Here is a 14,415-nt window from a genome sequence, read left to right on the forward strand (position 1 = left end):
TGTGTGTGGGCTATTTTTTTGGATACGTGATTTTCCCCTTTACATAAATAAGGTTCTATGACTTATTTCACAGATACTGTTCATTAGAACTAGTCAGATTTTTTTATTTATTTATCTTTTTTGTACAGTATGCCCTCAGAAGAAGGCCTCGGTGATGCAATGGCTATTCTCAACCTTCTGTTTGGAAATGCTTTTTTTTGTTGTTGTTCCACTTAAGCCCCCTGAAAATACCTCCTGAGTGAATGTGGTGACTGAGAAAGCTTACACAAGTCTCGTCTTTTTCCCTTTTATGTGATCACCTCATCTTTCTGGGCTCTCCACAGCCACATACCACTTTCTTTCACTTGGTTCATGTTGGAGACATTCCCAATTTCAAAACAACATCAGAGTCCCTTCCCTATCCCAAACCTACATTTTCTTTGTAGATTAGAATGCCTGAAAAAGAAGCTCATTGAATACACCTTTGTCTCCTAATGTATCGCTATTTTAGCAGCAGCCTGATGGCACAGGCCCTTAGGCATTGAAATGACATTGAATCACAAGTTCAATGAGCCACTTTTCAGGTGTGCATGTGTTTGTGTGACCATCTTTACCCGTGTACTAAACATTAAAGTGGCACTAGAGCAAAAAGTCTTGCTTTACTCTTAGACTAGTATAGGGGACATCGAAAGTTCCAGCCTCACTATTCAGTGTGATCTTCCTGGAACAGGAACACCTGGGCCCTCTGGGAGCTTATTATATATACAGAATCCAGGCCCCTCTCCAGACCTGAATCTTGGCATGGTTCCTATGCAATATAAAGTTTGTCTGCTCTGCATAAGCATGGCTCAAAAGCTGACCCTGGGGCAAGCCTTAGTTTTCCTTCTTGAATATACACTGAGTGGCCAGATTATTATGATCTCTGAACGCATAATAATCTGGCCACTCAGTGTATATCCTATATAATAAAAGGCTAATATGCAAATTGTCCCCTCAACCAGGAGTTCGACCAGCAGGCAGGCCTGCGGGCCAACTGCCCATATCCCCTCCCCCTGGCCAGGCTGGCCGGATCCCACCCATGCACAAATTCATGCACCGGGCCTCTCATTATATATATATACACACACACACACACACACACACACTGAGTGGCCAGGTTATTATGCGTTCAGAGATCATAATCAGGCCACTCGTATATAAATTGAAGGCATAACCTGTATGTGAGGAATCACTGAATTTAGTACTGATAAAGTAATTGTACATTATCTCCTAATACTGAAGGACGTGCACTTTTTAATACTTTAACATTTCATTTTAGCATTCTTCATTTTCAAAAAACAAAAAAATGTAGCGTGCTAGGAATAGCCTCAAAAAAGAGCCCAGGTGGAATCTCACCTTTTTGCTACACATGGAAGGCTCTGTGTCCTGCTGAGGAAGGAGGGGGTAACTCTGGAATCAATGCAGAGGGGAGACACTCAGGGACAAAGAGTTTCATGATCAAAGAAAAGGGAATACGAGAGTAGCTAAAATAGAGCCAAAGGCCTCTCAGAAATGGTGGTGGAAGGTAATGAGCAGAAAAAACAAGTGTCAAATAGTCTCATAGCCACTGACTCCAATCCCGCATCCCAGCGCCTCAATAGCCAAGGCCCTGCTTGTTTATTAAGCTTCCAGGGAAGGAGCTGAGATATGCTTCTGAATGGGAAATGGGGTCTGGCTGTATTTTCTCCCAGAAAACTGTCTCGGCTTGAGTCTAGGACATCTGGTCCATCAACTTGTCCTGCCCAGGGCCTTGCTCGCGGCGCCCTGCTGGAGCCGCAGCTGGTGCCCTCTGCAGCGAAGGCGTCCAGCCCGCCTGGGCGCGCAGTCTGAGTTCAGCACAGCCCGATCTAAAAATGCGCCCGCCTAGGTTAACCCCTGTCGCCCCTGCCCAGGACCCATCCAATGTCCCCAGCACCGCTGAACCTCCGGGAGCTGCTGGGGAAGAGAGAAGCGCTCTTTCCAAGGCACAGGCCGTACCGAGCGGAGGTGCCCAGCCGTTCCTTGGGCGCGGCAAGAGTGTGTGGTGTGTGCCCCGGGGTCTGCGCCTTATGCCACCCGCTCGCTCTCCATCAGTTTCCCCTCTCAGGGTCGCCAGGGTCCTGGGAGCCTCCTCTCGGGCCGCTCGGGGACCCTCCACTGAGCCCCAGCCCCAGCAGCGCCCCGCGAGGAGCGGCCGCAAGTCAGCCAGCTCGCAGGGCGGAGTGAGCTCCGGTGCGGCGCTTCTCCACACTCCCGCGCGGCTCCGCGTCCCGGGGGAAGCGGCAGGAGGGCAGGTCCGCGGGTGCCGTGCCCGGGGGAGCCGATTTGGGCGCAAAAAGCGTCTGCTGCTCTTGGCCCTCCAGTCCGGTCCGGGCAGGGGCTGGCTCCTCTGCAGAGCGAGTACTAGATTTCTTCTACACCTGGGGTTGCTTTGGGCCTCCTGCTAGATATTTATGCCAACATCCTTTAAATTGCTGCTTTTCTCAATTTCTCCTCAGATTCTTCGCATTTTAAAATTATTGGCATGGGTTCTTTTCCTCTCCCCCAGATTATATAAACACTGCGCGCACGCGCGCGTGCACATATACACCACACACACACACACACACACACACACACACACACACGAGTCTTCAGTAGCGATCACTGTGTTGACACCACTTCCACTCTGTCTCCCCAAATCAGTGCTTCTAACGAACCCGTTTGCACGAGGACTCGGCCCTTCCCTTTTCTAGTAAGGCTTTTGAACCTGTCGCCGAGGCAGTACCTTGGAGACAATGTAGTGCAGTGAGATGCGGGGCGCGTGCCCCCAGTTAGATGCTCTTCAGATAACATGCAACCAAGCTCGCTGATAAAATATTTAGGTAAGACCTCTTAAGCATCACTGCAAGCACATTAAGGCACTTCAGTCCGACAGCTTATGATTATTTCAAAACTTAAAAAGATCATAGATTCTCACTGTTCTGTGCTCACCCAAGAAACCCAACCTTCCGGAGGTCGGTGGATGGGTGAGTGAGCTGCTGCTTTTCGCCCCCACTTCTCCCTCTTCCCGCCCACTTTCATCGCTGCGATTCTCAGCAGCAGTGATTTACTTATTTATGAATTTAAAAGGTGTATGTTGGGGTGGGGGTCGCCGAGGATACACGGGACCTGCCCACAAAGGACTGGCTCAGGTGTTGTGCGCTTCGGTATTAACTGGAAAAGACAGACTCGGGAACTTTCACAGGGCGAGAAGAGGCCACCAGCTCGCGCTTTGTATACTTTGCACTTGAAATCGTTACATTCAACTGAATATTTGGCTCATTCAGATCCGAAGTCTCCTAGCATCGTCGAATTCCCTCCTCCGCCCCTCAGCTCGAAAGGAGGAAGTGGGGGGGGGGGTAGGAAAATGTTTAGTAAATTGCACATCTTTGAATCTTCCTAGAGCAGTGGTCACAAAGCTTAAAGGTGACACAACAGTGCTCACGTAAAACCAACACACATTCCCCACCCCCCCCCCCCACCCCAAGTCAACAATAAAATCATCCCCTTCAATTTGCCATGATCATCGCGACCAGGAGCCAGGTGATTATCCTAATTAATGTCTATCTAATTAAATTACTGTCAGCAGTTAACCAATGGCAGGAGCCGTTTCATCGGCTGCACAAGCAGCAAGATCAAAAGTGAGCGAGCCTTTTCTGATTGCTGCATAGTGTCAATTGGCCAATCTCTTCTCCCAGGAGGAAAAAAAAAAAAAAGTAAATCAAACCTTTGGGAAGCATTCGCTGGATGAAGTGCTTTCTGTCTAGTGAGGGGGTCTGTGGATTTCTAGTTTATGATAAATAGGACTTTAAAAATCAGGGACAGGAGGGCGCGTGTTCAGGTTCTAGAGCTATGCAGCTGGAGCACTGCCTTTCTCCTTCTATCATGCTCTCCAAGAAATTTCTCAATGTGAGCAGCAGCTACCCACATTCAGGCGGATCTGAGCTTGTCTTGCACGATCATCCCATTATCTCGACGACTGACAACCTGGAGAGAAGTTCACCTTTGAAAAAAATTACCAGGGGGATGACGAATCAGTCAGATACAGACAATTTTCCTGACTCCAAGGACTCACCAGGGGACGTCCAGAGAAGTAAACTCTCTCCTGTCTTGGAGGGGGTCTCTGAGCTTCGTCACAGTTTCGATGGCTCTGCTGCAGATCGCTACCTCCTCTCTCAGTCTAGCCAGCCACAGTCTGCGGCCACTGCTCCCAGTGCCATGTTCCCGTACCCCGGCCAGCACGGACCCGCGCACCCCGCCTTCTCCATTGGCAGCCCCAGCCGCTACATGGCCCACCACCCAGTCATCGCCAACGGAGCCTACAACAGCCTCCTGTCCAACTCCTCACCGCAGGGCTACCCCGCGGCCGGCTACCCCTACCCGCAGCAGTACGGCCACTCCTACCAAGGAGCTCCGTTCTACCAGTTCTCCTCCACGCAGCCCGGGCTGGTGCCCGGCAAAGCGCAGGTGTACCTGTGCAACAGGCCCCTGTGGCTGAAATTTCACCGGCACCAAACGGAGATGATCATCACCAAGCAGGGAAGGTAACGCTACATTCTCGGCTGCCGCTCCTCCTGGGGCGGCCCGGGGGGCAAGCGGTGACCGCCGCGGCTGCGGCGATTGGGGATGGGGAGCGGAGTGGAAGGCGCTCGGGTGCGCCCTAGAGTTGGCTGCTTTTGGAAAAGGGGGACGCGGAAGGGAGAACCACGGCGGTGATGTTGGGGGTGAGAGGGATCCCTCTCTAGGAAGGTGGTCGGGAAGGCAGTCAGTGGCCAGGGAAAGGCGAAAGCGAGGGAGAGACCGGGCCGGCGGCCGCGCGTGGGGAGGGACGCCCGGATGCGCGGCAGGTGGGAATGCGGGCCGCCAGCCTTGCTCTCCACCTCGGCGGCGATACCTGCCGGCGCCCCCACCCCGGCCGCCGGCCGAGCCCCTTCCCCTTCCCCGCCGCCCCTCTCCCACCCCAGCCGGCACTCGCTGCCGACGCGGAGGGAACAAGTTTTGCTTTGCTATCTGGCGCCGCGCTTCTTGCTTTTAATCTTTTAACATTTATGTTTTCCTCCTTGTTTTCTCTCTCTCTCTCTCTCCCCCCCCCCCCCTTTAATTTAAACAGGCGCATGTTTCCTTTTTTAAGTTTTAACATTTCTGGTCTCGATCCCACGGCTCATTACAATATTTTTGTGGATGTGATTTTGGCGGATCCCAATCACTGGAGGTTTCAAGGAGGCAAATGGGTTCCTTGCGGCAAAGCGGACACCAATGTGCAAGGCAAGTCCTCCCAATTAACACGTTTTCCTGACACTTGCTTAGGTGAGAATGATTAATTAAAGCCTTTGTGGACAGGCTCGGGCGACTTTTAAAACGGTCGGCCAATGACTTCTAAAAGGGAACGAGGGGGGATTGGGGGACAGACAGACTGAGCGGTGAGAAGGGGGAGGATTATCCGAAAGCTGTTTTAATGGGGTGCCCAGTTAATCGGCAGAAAGCGCGGCCTAAAAAGCCCCGCTAATGGGCCTCTACGTGGAGTGGAATAAGGTGTGTGTGTGTGTGTGTGTGTGTGTGTGTGTGTGTGTGTGTGTCCTACGCATGGAGGAGCTGGGACTGGGCAGTGCCCGGGGCATATGTAAACAACATGTTTCTTTCTCTAGGAAATCGGGTCTATATGCACCCGGATTCCCCCAACACGGGGGCTCACTGGATGCGCCAAGAAATCTCTTTTGGAAAATTAAAACTTACCAACAACAAAGGAGCTTCAAACAACAACGGGCAGGTCAGTGGCTCAAGTGCTATTTCCTCTCTCTCTCTCTCTCTCTCTCTCTCTCTCTCTCTCTCTCTCACACACACACACACACACACATACACATTCGCCCCCTCAACATTCCGTTCATTAGTTAAATCAGCATGAAAAACTGGATACATGTTTCTTTGCTTCATTAAAAAGACTTTAAAAATTCTATTTTCACCCCCAAAATTATATTAAATGATCTATAAAGTTGTTCTCCGCCCCCCGCCCCCCGCCCAATTTCCGAGTTCATGACCTAACCAAGTACAAATACTTGATTGATTTGAGAAGGAAACCCACAGGATCGGCAGATTTTGAAAATCTTTGTTTCTCGCTCGAGGAGGAAGGACTAGGAGAAGGGCCCCGAGGCGCGGGCGGTCGGGCGGGTCCTCCCCGGGTGCTCGGCGGCCCTCGCTCCCAGAGGAGCGCGGCTGGTCCGCTCCAGCTCGGCGAGACCCGAGGTCACCAGCCGGCGAGACCCCAGGCCATTCATTCACCCCGGGGCGGGCTCCGACCGGCTCCGCGGGCCCGCGCGCACCGCGTTAACGCGCCGCCCGCGCTTCCCTTTCTCTGGGCGGGACAGATGGTGGTCCTGCAGTCCCTGCACAAGTACCAGCCCCGCCTGCATGTGGTGGAAGTGAACGAGGACGGCACGGAGGACACCAGCCAGCCCGGCCGCGTGCAGACGTTCACTTTCCCAGAAACCCAGTTCATCGCCGTCACCGCCTACCAGAACACGGACGTAAGGAGTGCTGGCTGGGGGCCGGCTGGGGGCCGGGCGCGGGGCGGTGGCACCTGCTTCCCCGGCTGGGCTGGGGCACCAACATCAGCAGCAGCTGGCTCTGCGCACCTCCCCTAAATACCTCGCCCGTGGAATTTACGTCTCTGTTTGCGGGTCATCCGGGCCACCTTTGAGGTGCTCAGGAGCTCTAGGGCCCCTTTTCTTTGGAATGTTTTATTTAGTTCTCAAACTAGAACAAATTTAAATATGCTTTTTTAAAAAAGCCCCCTTTCCTTTAGAAAACAAGCAGATTTTACCCTGCATTTTATTCTTGGCAATCTGTGGCATTACCTAATATATATATATATATATATCTATATATATATATCTATATATATATATATATATATCAGAACTGATGGCTGAAATAAACAAACACCACTTTTGGGGGAGCAAAAGAACATACTAATTCATATATGTAAAAACTACAACAAATTAAATTTGGGCTATGGAATGAATTTTCTAGCTCTTGACTTCTTCAGCATTTGCAAGTTTGCAAAAACCAAAAGTGATTTTAAGATGCAACTTGTATGTTTGGTTGTGACTCAGAAGCAACCAACTTTTAAAAATATGGTGAAGCATTTAAAATAGGCAATTTTGGTGATTAATTCAAGCACCCCTTAGAGACTTTTTGTCTGAGTAAGTGCATTATGTGTAACAAGCATTTTTTAAAAATGTGCATTTGAACCAATTTAGAGCACATAGGAGAGCTAATTGAAAGCAGTGCTTTAGTTTGGGGCATCATTAATTTAAAGATGTTCCTCATAACTTTCATGATAACTCTCCCTCCCCTTTCCATCCATGCCCTCAACTTTTTCAGTTAGGAAAACCTTACTATTTGATGAAATCCTGGGCCTTAAGCCCCTATAAAAAGTGGCAGATGATATATCCTCAAACACCCAATCCTCCTGTATGGAAGGTGAGATCAAATTAATCTTTTTTTCTCTCTCCCAGATTACACAACTGAAAATAGACCACAACCCCTTTGCAAAAGGATTTCGGGATAATTATGACACGTAAGTAATTTTGCTCCTTTCTTCTCAAATAGTTGTGGAATTGGGCTTTAGGTCAAAGGTGGATTGTTATGTACAAGGTTTTTGGAAGCTAGAATGTGTGAAGACAAGGTTGTTTTCCAGGTTTTCTCTCTCCCTTTTGTCGACTTCCTTTCTCTCTGGCTTAGTACTTCAGTAGTTTTGGTCAAAGGTTTCCTCCACCTATTTTTAGCTTCCTTATAAATTACAAAGTTGTTGGGGGGCCTCTGAGGCTGGCTGGCTGGCAGGGGAAGCTGCCCTGGTTCCCGGGTGCGGGAGTTGTATGTGGCGCTGCAGATGCTCAGCTCAGACTGTCTGTGTCTGAAACCTCCCGATTCTGCCTGAAAGTGCATGTGGCTCTGGCAGTTGTTACAGTCTCCTTGGCATATGTGACTTTTATTTACCCATTTCCAAGTTTTGTGTAATAGCTTTTCCTGTGCAAGTTTACTATGGACTGAATAAAAATGTGCACCCACCATAGGCAAATTCATGAGCAGAGCCACTGTAAAGCCATTTCAGGCTTTGGGAAGGAACTGGGTGCTGTTGCTGTGTATTATTTATAAGCTTTGAGAGAAAAATATTTCCTCTTACGTGTGTTTTAATGAAAAGTGTTGGTTCCCTTTTCTCCAAGCCTCCCTTACCTATCTCCATTTCTTTTCTGCCAACATGCTGTCCTCTGGGGCAACAGCAGGTGTATACAGTGCTTTCTGTGCATGTTCTAGCATTCTTGCTCAGAGTCCTGGTATAGTGCCTAAGAGTTCAGATAGTGTTCTATAGCAAAATCTAATCTAGATTGCGGGGATCCCCATGCCTTTTCCTGACCATAAAAGGGAAGGGTAAATAAACTTTAATTTCACGGCTTGCATTAAGTGCCTGGGATAGAGCTACAAAATTGAAGATGTGTTTGACTAGAAATAGATTAAATTTATAGAGAAAGAGACGAGTGGCTGCTTCTGTTCCTTCTCCAGGTGGATACCAACATTCTTTTCTGGTATTTTTTATAACAAATTGTGCATCCTTCAAAATTAGTTCAAAGGACGCAAGTTTCACCTATTATTACCTAGAATAAAAACTTGGCTCCTCTAGTCCTCCCAGTCTAAAAAGGTGGACCCGGCACAGTGGAAAGTGTGTGGCCCAGCAGACCAGAGATATTGGTGTCTGTACTAGGGGGGTCTTGTAGATTTTGAGCTTTTAATACTGTTGTGAACATCTGTTCCAAAGCATTTATTTTGCACAAATCAATTCAGTAATCCCGAGTGCGTTGGGACCTGGATGGGCATCTAAACTGTGTCTTTTGCAGACTGTTTTCTTTTTCTTTTAAAATATTGTGGTGGTAAACAGAAAAAGACATTTGCACCTTGCTGGTTATGTTCCCTTTCTGCCTCCTTCTACTTCTCTTATTTGGAACTGGACTGAAATTTCAGGAGGGAAATTTTGTGCAGTAAACAAAATGGACCCGAGCAGCTGCAGAGTACCCTCACCTGCCCCTCCTCTGGCGGACTTCAGTTAGGAAAACCAGTGCCCTGTGATTGGTGAATCACTACGTATTTTTCACAAAAGGCTTCTTTACCTACACCAATAGACACTTTAGCTTTTTAGGGGTTCGTGACATCTCCCTTTCCACTGTTCCCTTGGTTATTTGGGCATCGCCAACTCCTGGAGAAACAGGGAGAGCCGTAAGAGTTTAGGGGGACTAGCAGGATGCTTGGCCACTCACCAGGGAATCTCCTCCCCAAAGGCTTAAGGTCTGACAAAAATGAGGCTCTCTTTCAAAACAGTCTGCTGATTAAATATTAAAACTTTTAAGTGTGAGCTAAATAAAAAGAGAGGCATGTGTGTATGTGTCTGAGAAAACACTTCTACCAATCTTGATCCAATCCCTGGTTCCCTCTTAATTCTAATGGGATTTTCTAGGCCCAGGGCCTAGAGTTAATATTTTGATTATTTTATCTAAGGTGATTCCCAGGAACACAATTCCTGTCTGGGCAATTACCTATAGGGCAAGTTATTCAACGTCCCCTGGCCTCAGTTTTGTTTTTTTTTTCATCTGTAAAGTGGGGGGAATGATGGTACCTAACTCCAAGGATTATTGTGGTAGTTAAATAAATCACCATTTGTACAGTCCTAGACAACAGTGCCTGGCACCTGGTCAAGTTGTATAAGGGGTAGCTATTATTAGTGGGAGATTGCTTGGAGGCAGTGGACAACTGTCCTCTAAGAGTTTGCCCCAAAGTACTTTTTTTTTTTTTTTTTAAACCAATAAGGGAATCCACAGCTGGGCAGAGAAGGCCAGAGTCAAGAATACTTTTTCTTTGTAAAAGAATTGATTGATTGTTGACTTTGTTTCCAAGTAGTCATTCTGGTTTGTGCCGGTAGAGGTGGGGGCTTAAAGGGTCACACCCGGGAAACAAGACAGTCAGTCCTGTGGAGGCTCCCAGCAGACACCCTGGGGTGTCAGGCGGCTGGTGGAGGCCAGTTTTTAATGATCGGCACTGGGACGGCCAGCAGGTGTGTCAATAGGAAGAAAGCGGGTGTAAAAGGGCGGAGGAGTGGGTCCCTTGTTTAGAAATTTGGTTCAGAAACTCTCTCCGCAGAGGAAAGCCACTGGGCAACTAACACCTCAGTCCCTGGGTCAGCCTGCCGCCGTGGGTACCTGTGTTGGAGGTGTGGGGTGGGAACCCGCTGCTGTGCTCCTCCCTGGGTCCCCTGTGCACTTGGCGAGTGAGTGTGAGAGCAGGGGGCAAGGAAAGCCCTCCTCTTCATTGGAATCATTTTGGGGCAAATTGCTCCCTTTTTAATTCCACGATTCATTCTGGAGAGCATACAGGTCTGTGACCTTTTGTCTCCATCCTGGATGGCAAGTTTCAGATGGAGCGTGCGGGGCTGGGCGAAGCGTGGCGTCCTTTCCTTCCGTCCCCCCCAAGGGACCTCTGCGCCACCCGCGGTTCTCTCTCTTTCCTTCCCTCGTAGGATCTACACGGGCTGCGACATGGACCGCCTGACCCCCTCACCCAACGACTCCCCGCGCTCGCAGATCGTGCCCGGAGCGCGCTACGCCATGGCCGGCTCCTTCCTGCAGGACCAGTTCGTCAGCAACTACGCCAAGGCCCGCTTCCACCCGGGCGCGGGCGCGGGCCCCGGGCCGGGCACGGACCGCAGCGTGCCGCACACCAACGGGCTGCTGTCGCCGCAGCAGGCCGAGGACCCGGGCGCGCCGTCGCCGCAGCGCTGGTTCGTGACGCCGGCCAACAACCGGCTGGACTTCGCCGCCTCGGCCTACGACACGGCCACGGACTTCGCGGGCAACGCGGCCACGCTGCTGTCGTACGCGGCGGCCGGCGTGAAGGCGCTGCCCCTGCAGGCGGCCGGCTGCACGGGCCGCCCGCTCGGCTACTACGCCGACCCGTCGGGCTGGGGCGCGCGCAGCCCCCCGCAGTACTGCGGCGCCAAGTCGGGCTCCGTGCTGCCCTGCTGGCCCAACAGCGCCGCGGCCGCCGCGCGCATGGCCGGCGCCAACCCCTACCTGGGCGAGGAGGCCGAGGGCCTGGCGGCCGAGCGCTCGCCGCTGCCGCCCGGCGCCGCCGAGGACGCCAAACCCAAGGACCTGTCCGACTCCAGCTGGATCGAGACGCCCTCCTCCATCAAATCCATCGACTCGAGCGACTCGGGGATTTACGAGCAGGCCAAGCGGAGGCGGATCTCGCCCGCCGACACGCCGGCGTCCGAGAGCTCGTCGCCGCTCAAGAGCGAGGTGCTGGCCCAGCGGGACTGCGAGAAGAACTGCGCCAAGGACCTGGGCGGCTACTACGGCTTCTACTCGCACAGCTAGGCCGGCCCGGGCCCCGCCGGCCCCGCGCAGCCCTTCCCGGCGCCTCCTCCCGGCCCCCGCCGCCGTGCGCACCCCCTCATTTCCTTCGACCCTCGATGACCGTCTGCGGCGAAGGTGACTTGGACCTGTTGTTTGCACAGCGGTTTCTGCAGTTAGCGCACCGACCTTCAACTTGGCTGTACACCGTTTGGTTTTCCTGCTTCCTCTCCTTCTGTGAAGTTACACTCCACACACTTCTCCTCCCACCCCCCCCGCCCCCACCTCGTCTTTTTCTCGCCCCCTCCTTCTAGTTCACCTTGGGGAGACCTGGGGCAGCCTGGCAGGCAGCAGCGATTCCGACCCGTCAGTCTCGGCCTCCCCATTAACCGTAGGATGTTGACTCTAGAACCTGGATCCACCCAGCGCGTCCTTTCTTATCCCCGAATGGATGGATGGATGGATGGATGGATGGTAGGGATGTTAATACTTTTAGTGGAACAAAGCCTGTGAAATGATTGTATATAGTGTTAATTTACTGTAATGAATGGCTAGTTTTTATTCTCATCGTCAAGGCACAAAACCAGTTCCTGCTTCACCTTTTCATTCATGTCTTTGCCCTTTTTCTCCACCCACCTCTTCCCCTTTAATTTTTTTTTCTCTTGAGAGATAATGAACAGTATTCTAAGAGGCTCTGGAAACCTGAAATACTTGATAGATATAATGACGCGTTTCTCACTTCTCCTCAATCCATTGCATGAAATAATTGCTCTGTGCCCTAATGCACACACGTAGCTACGGAGAACCCGACCAGACACCTGCGAAGGACAGGTGTCTGTTCCTAGCCAAGTCGACTAAGTGGCATGAAGCCTGCAAAGCGAAGTTAACTGGACTTGTATGTTCCCCCCCTCCTTCCTTCTAAATAGAATAGCTCAACATAGCAATATTATTTTGCCTTATTTGTTTTTCCCCGAAGTGCCAAATTCATTACTGGTCTGTGCAGGTGCCAAATATGCTGACAAACTGTTTCTGAATATCTTTTCAGCCCCCCCTCCACCTTTATATGCTGTAAATCTTTGTAATGACGATTCCCCTAATAATATAGATGACTGACTTGTTGGTAACTATAGTGTAGTCTAGTGAAGATGAATTGTGAGTTGTATATTTTACTGCATTTTAGTTTTGAAAATGACTCCCCCACTGCCTAGAAACAGCTGCAATTTGACTTTCTTGGGAAAACACTAGCATTAATGCAAGTAAGACTGATTTTCTCCCCTCTAAGTCTTGTTATATTTGATAAGAAACATTTATCCCCCTGGAAATAGATTAGTAGGATTTCTAATGTTGTGTAGCAAACCTATACTTTTTTTTGTATTTTAAAATTAAATGTGAAATATGCATCATGCACAATATTCAATCTAGATTCCAGTCCATGGGGGGATTTTTCCTAATAGGAATTCAGGGTCTAAACGTGTGTATACTTTGGCTCTCCTGTAAATCTAATGTTGTGATTTTTATATTTGTTTCGTTTTGTCTGTGAACTGAATAATTTATACAAGTACACACTCCATTGAGAAATGTTTTGTTTTTTGCTCGTTTGTATCGTCTGTGTACAACAAGTAAAATAAATCTGGTGAAACACTATGGTGTTTGAAAGCAGTTTACAGTTTGAGAATAATTTAATTATTATAGGCAGTAACTTTTAAGGGTTAAGGAAGAATGACCTGTCCCCACTCCAGTGTTGGGCAGTCTGTTTAATGGGAACCACCTCCCATTCCCCTCTTAAATTTGTTTTATAGCATTGCCAGTGAATCCCTTTTTCTTCTTATTTGCAGTTACTTAGCTCTCTGAGTCATTTCACTTTGTTGGAAATAATCCAAGCAGGAAAACGGAGGGTCTTTAATAAGGAGTTAACAATTTCTTTAAATTTTACAAAGTAAGGCGCGAGGCTTTGAGTAAGAGTAGGGTGTAATGTAAGTGCATGTCAAATTAGGCTGGTGACCGCAGCTTAAGGCAGACGTCGAAAATTGTCTTTAAATACGAGGCCTTGGACGCCAGTGGCGAGTCTGTAAATGCAAACACAGAATGGCCTACATTTCTTTAATGGATGGTTTGGGGGTTGGAGAGGGATGACCGACTTGTAAAAGGTCAAGTTTTTTAACCACGGAACTTAAAACTTGATTTGGGACGTATCTGGGGGCACTGCTCCATCCTTTCTGTAGTGGAATCCATGCCCAGGCCAGATCCCCATCGCTGGAGAACAAATGCAGAAAGGTGGATATTCCAGCTGGGGGAGCGGGTCGCTGCGTCTTAGTCAAGGGGTCCGCCGAGCTCTGCCTTTACCTCGGGGAGAAGCGGTTTTTGTACTTTGTCTCCAGGGGAAGGAGATCCAGGAAAGAGGTGGAAAGTGGTTCAACATTCTTGCTTAGTCTGGGCCAGTTTCAGGTCACAGGCCTAAAGGTACCTTCACCCTAGAGATTGTCCTGTCTCACTTTTACTATTTGTCATGCAAAGAGGCTTCCAAGTTCCCATGGACGTGAAAATTAGAGTGGGGAGCGAAACCGATTTGTCTTCCCTGGTCAGTTTGGCCACTAGACGGCGTTCCGCGGAGTGCTGTCTGCGAGCTGGAAACGCGACGACTGATGTTCCTTTGTGCCTGTCTCCCTGCCCACACCTAAGATCTAAACAGGAGGACGGAAAGTATACAGCCTGGTGCCTGGGTACTGAGTGAAGCCGGGCAGTGTATTCTTGTAATCCCCCCACGGGGGCTGCCATCCTGCGACCTCGGGCCCAGGGGGGCCCAGGGGGCGCACGTGCGGTGGGGAGGGCGCCTGGGCCCAGGCCCGAGCGCGGGGAGCGCGTGGGCTCCGCAGCGCGGCCCGGCCCGCCGTCCCCGGACCACAGGCGCCTCGAGCAAAGGAGTCGGTGTCCTGTGCGCAAGGGAAGCTCTTAGAAGCCGGGCATAGATTTCACAGGAACGCAGGGACTTGTCCTTGAAGGA

The 14,415-nt window shown here is 50.2% G+C and overlaps 1 protein-coding gene across 1 annotated transcript; it reads left to right on the plus strand.

Annotated features, from left to right (window-relative positions):
* Positions 1–3,870: 3,870 nt before the first annotated feature.
* On the plus strand, positions 3,871–11,438 carry TBR1 (T-box brain transcription factor 1). The gene is made up of 6 exons (XM_008138638.3): positions 3,871–4,562; positions 5,129–5,283; positions 5,664–5,785; positions 6,381–6,539; positions 7,533–7,594; positions 10,580–11,438. The coding sequence occupies exons 1-6, from the start codon at positions 3,871–3,873 to the stop codon at positions 11,436–11,438; spliced, it is 2,049 nt and encodes a 682-aa protein (XP_008136860.2).
* The last annotated feature ends 2,977 nt before the right edge of the window (positions 11,439–14,415 follow it).

The sequence above is a fragment of the Eptesicus fuscus genome, chromosome 11, assembly GCF_027574615.1.
Source record: "Eptesicus fuscus isolate TK198812 chromosome 11, DD_ASM_mEF_20220401, whole genome shotgun sequence".
Classification (NCBI taxonomy): domain Eukaryota; kingdom Metazoa; phylum Chordata; class Mammalia; order Chiroptera; family Vespertilionidae; genus Eptesicus; species Eptesicus fuscus.